At 37.3% G+C, this 4,158-nt stretch overlaps 1 protein-coding gene across 1 annotated transcript; it reads right to left on the bottom strand.

Annotated features, from left to right (window-relative positions):
• Positions 1-897: 897 nt before the first annotated feature.
• LOC141518996 (olfactory receptor 4D9-like) lies at positions 898-1,830 on the bottom strand. Its single transcript, XM_074231420.1, has one exon. The coding sequence runs from the start codon at positions 1,828-1,830 to the stop codon at positions 898-900; it is 933 nt and encodes a 310-aa protein (XP_074087521.1).
• Positions 1,831-4,158: the final 2,328 nt, after the last annotated feature.

The following is a 4,158-nucleotide window of genomic DNA, read 5'->3' on the forward strand; positions in this document are numbered from 1 at the left end:
ACCAGTGATTTCTTTGCCTTAACCTCAGAAGCCCTAACTAAATTGTTTTGAAAACAAATTTTATTGATCCTTCTCCCCCCCACCTTTTTAATGTCACGATCATTTCTGAAAATACTCTCTTCTCCCTTTTGTTTACCTAAAAATTAAAACCTGTATTGTAACTTAAAAAAAAGATAACAGTCACTTGATGATGGTAGGTCTGTAGAGAAGATACGGGTCATTATATTCTTTACTTTCTACATTTGGGATAATGGTCTTTTAGCCATTTTGTGGTTATTTAAGGCATTACTCATTGTTACATTCAGTGAATTCTTTGCAAAAGACCACTTTGTCCCTTTGGAACTAGCTCTGTCTTCCTACAGTGGTTAACCCAGAAATAATGTGCACATGATATTTTAGTGATTCCCTTTTAGGTTTTTTAAACATCACAAAATTAGGATATAATAATAGTAATAGTAATTTGCATTTACATGAAGCTTGAAGATACATAAAGTGCTTTCCTCACATAATTTTATGAGGAAAGTTTGGCAAGAATGATTACCTCCTCTTTCTTTGACTATCTTGTATTGGTTCTGGGTGCTACCATTCTCCTTGCCAATTAGACTAGGAGATTGTTTCCAATATATCACTCACCTCACAGGTTCAATCTATTGCCTAATCTTTTCATTTCTACCATTAAAAAATTGCTCATCTCCATCTTCTTCTCTCCACTCACATAACCACTTTCCTAATTTAGGAACTAGAGTGAAGGACTAACACAAATATAATTTCATGACTTTTTAGTAGGTTTTGTCATTAAAACTTTGGCCTCAAAATTGTGTTTTATATTGGATCCCTCAGAAAAAGCTCAATACAATGAAATTTATCTTTCCTAGTTCCCCATTAACACGGAGTTAATTACCTTTCAGTAGAGACAAGCCGACTGTGTAATCTTTTCATGGCTGATTTCATCTCTTGGTTTCTCAAAGTATAAATCATAGGGTTCAGTAGAGGGGAGATAACAGAGAAGGTGACAGAGATGGCTGTGTCAGAGGGAAGAGCAGTGAAGGGCCTGGCATATACATAGATGCAGGGAACAAAATGCAGGGTGACCACAGTGATGTGGGAGGAGCAGGTAGAGATGGCTTTCTTCCTACCCTCTCCTGTGTGAGACCTCAACATCATCATGATGATAGTATAGGACACAATTAGTAGAAAGAAAAAAAGTGTGCCAATTAGACCATTATTGGAGATCATTAGGAGCTCCAGAACAGAAGTATCAGTGCTGGCAAGTTTCAAGACTTGGGGGACATCACAGAAGAAACTATCAATGATATTAGGCCCAGAGAAGGGGAGTGGGAGCAATAGAGAAATCTGTGCAATGGAGTGTAGAAAACCCCCTACCCAGGAGGCCACCAAAAGCCCAAAGCACCTTCCTTTACTCATGAGGCTCATATAATGAAGGGGCTTTGAGATGGCCAAATAACGATCAAAAGCCATCACAGTGAGAGTAAAAATATCAACCCCACCAATGAAGTGAAAGAAAAATATCTGTGTCATGCAGCCATTGAAAGAGATGGACTTTCTCTCAGCTAGAAGATCGACCAAAACCTTCGGGGCAGTTATGGAGGAGAAGCAAATGTCCACAATGGATAGATTTCGGAGCAGGAAGTACATCGGTTTGTGAAGGCGAGATTCGAAGGTCACAGTGAGCATGATAAGGAAATTTCCCAGTAGAGTTGTTATATACACTAGGTGCAGTAAAAGAAATAAGATGATACTTAGGCCAGGAGACTGGGTAAGGCCCACAAAAACAAATTCTTTCACTTTGGTATGATTTCCCAGTTCCATTAGCTCATGTTTCCACTTCCTTGCCACCTTGGGAAAAAAGATCACATAATTAGGGAGAATGGAACTACATTCAAACTGATGTTAGAATGTTGCAAGGCATTGAGAACCCCTGTACAGTCCTTTCTCCTTATTCAATTTTGTGACCTCCTCATGTCCTTGTATAACCAAACAATTTACACTACTCTCTTCTACATTTATTCCAATTAGCTATTTTTTATTATGGAATCTTTTATCCATTTATGAAGTCAGGGAACAGTGACCAGATACTTACTGGTCCTTGGTCACTTTCCCTACTCCTTAGTCCTGAGGTGAGAATGGAAATAGAACCGGTCCCCTATTTCTAAAAATAGTCATGTCAATATGAAGAGTTGACTTCATCTGCTATGGAGGAAGCCATGGACCCAGGAATACCATTATATTGAGGAAGAAGAGAAATATATCAGTGAGCAGGTCCTGAGTGTGTTGATTTTGGGTCTTTTCTTTGAGGAGATAAACATTAGTTTAGCATCTATCTATCTATCTATCTATCTATCTATCTATCTATCTATCTAATGATGTCATGGGATTTATTTTATTTAATCTTTAAAATAGCTCTATGTTCTGATTTTTTAAAAAAATAAATTTTAACTGCTAAATATTTTCTAATTAGATTCAAATGCTTTTTTAAACATTAATTTAAAAAAATTGAGTTCCACATTCTCTCCTTCCTTCTTGTACTTCCTCCATCCCTTGAGAAGGCAGCCATATGCTATCCCATATCATAAAATAAAACACGCACACAAACAATAGAAATAAAATGGAAAATTATAGGTCATTTTATTATTTCCACTTTATAATTGAGGAAGCAGAGGCAAAGAGAAGTAAATTTTCCCATGATCCTACAAGTAGTAAATGAATGAGCTTAGGTTTCAATTCAGATCTTTCTGACTTCATGTATAACACTTTATCCAATGACGACTCAGATGCCAATGGTCAGGGTCATCATTGTTTATGCCTACCCCTCTTCCTGCTGCAGCCTGCATTCTAGTATGCCTGAGGCTCTGAGTATTTGACTCCTACAGCTACTACTGAATCCAGGTTACATATTTTATCTCTTCTCTCCCTGCCTCTTCTCTCTTCTATTCTTGAGCTTCATAGTCCTCAAATATTCCTCTTTTACCATCATTGGCCATTTTGATTCTTTGATATACTTCCCTTTCAGTACTATCACTTTCTTTATAAACTAGGACAGAGATAAAGTAAACTAAGAAAAAATATGCACAGTAACTCAGATTGTTCTGAAGCCTGGAAATTCTACTCTTTCCTTAGCTTCAGAAACTATTATGAACATCCAAGACTCATCGGTAAAATTTCGAAATTCCATGAATGAGAATCATTCAGGGCACTTCATTTAAGGGATGTGGCAAATGACAAGAACATAAGCTTTAACTGTGGACCCTTTTGTGGTTCAGGAAAGTCAAGGTGGCTTTTCCCTCATCCTGTTCCTCCTCAGAATATTGTGGGAAATTTGCCTGCTATGTAGTCAGGTATATTAGACAGAGTAGGTGCCAAGTAAGTTGAAGATTTGAATTCTAGTCCTAACTGTTCCACTTATGGGATTCATGACCATGAGTCAGTTCACTTCACCTACCCAAAACTCAGTTTTTTCATCATTAAAATGAAGGCAAAATGCTGGGTACTCTAAGGTACTAAGCAACTCTAATTATCAGTGAGCCTACATTTCAAAAAACCCCAAGACTGAATTTCAGCCCAGTTTCAGGTCAATTTCTTTGCCTCCTTGTTCATCTTTTACAGTAATAAAGGATTCTGAATTTGGTGACTTGGAAGTACTACAGTCTTTGATCTCCATAAAATATACAGTTCTGTCCTTTCAGTTCTGCCACAGGCAAAGCACTGGACCAGTAGATTTGAGGAAGTTTTTCCTTAAATGGCTCCTACTAAGTCACTGGCTGTATAATCTTTGTTAGTCACCTTTTTGGGGAGCCTCAGGTTGGTCATCTATAAAATGAAGGATTGAACCTGATGGTCTCTAACTGGACTAAATGGTTCCTTTCCAATGTAAATTAATTTTTTTCAAGGCAGAGGGGTTAAAATGAACCAATGTAAATTCTAAGGCTTATAAAGCCAGAAGAATTGTTCTAACCCTGAACTAATCCGGAATTTTTTTTTTAAATCAGAGTACAAGTTTTTTTCAAAGGATTTTGGCTAATTGAGGTTTTCCTGAAAAGTATTTGGTCATTAATCTTTACGTTGAATGAACAATGTCGCAGTGGCAGTGGCAAATTATTTTCCTGAGATGATCTGATGCTAACACACAGACACACAGAC

This window comes from Macrotis lagotis, chromosome 3 (genome assembly GCF_037893015.1).
Source record: "Macrotis lagotis isolate mMagLag1 chromosome 3, bilby.v1.9.chrom.fasta, whole genome shotgun sequence".
Classification (NCBI taxonomy): Eukaryota; Metazoa; Chordata; class Mammalia; order Peramelemorphia; family Peramelidae; genus Macrotis; species Macrotis lagotis.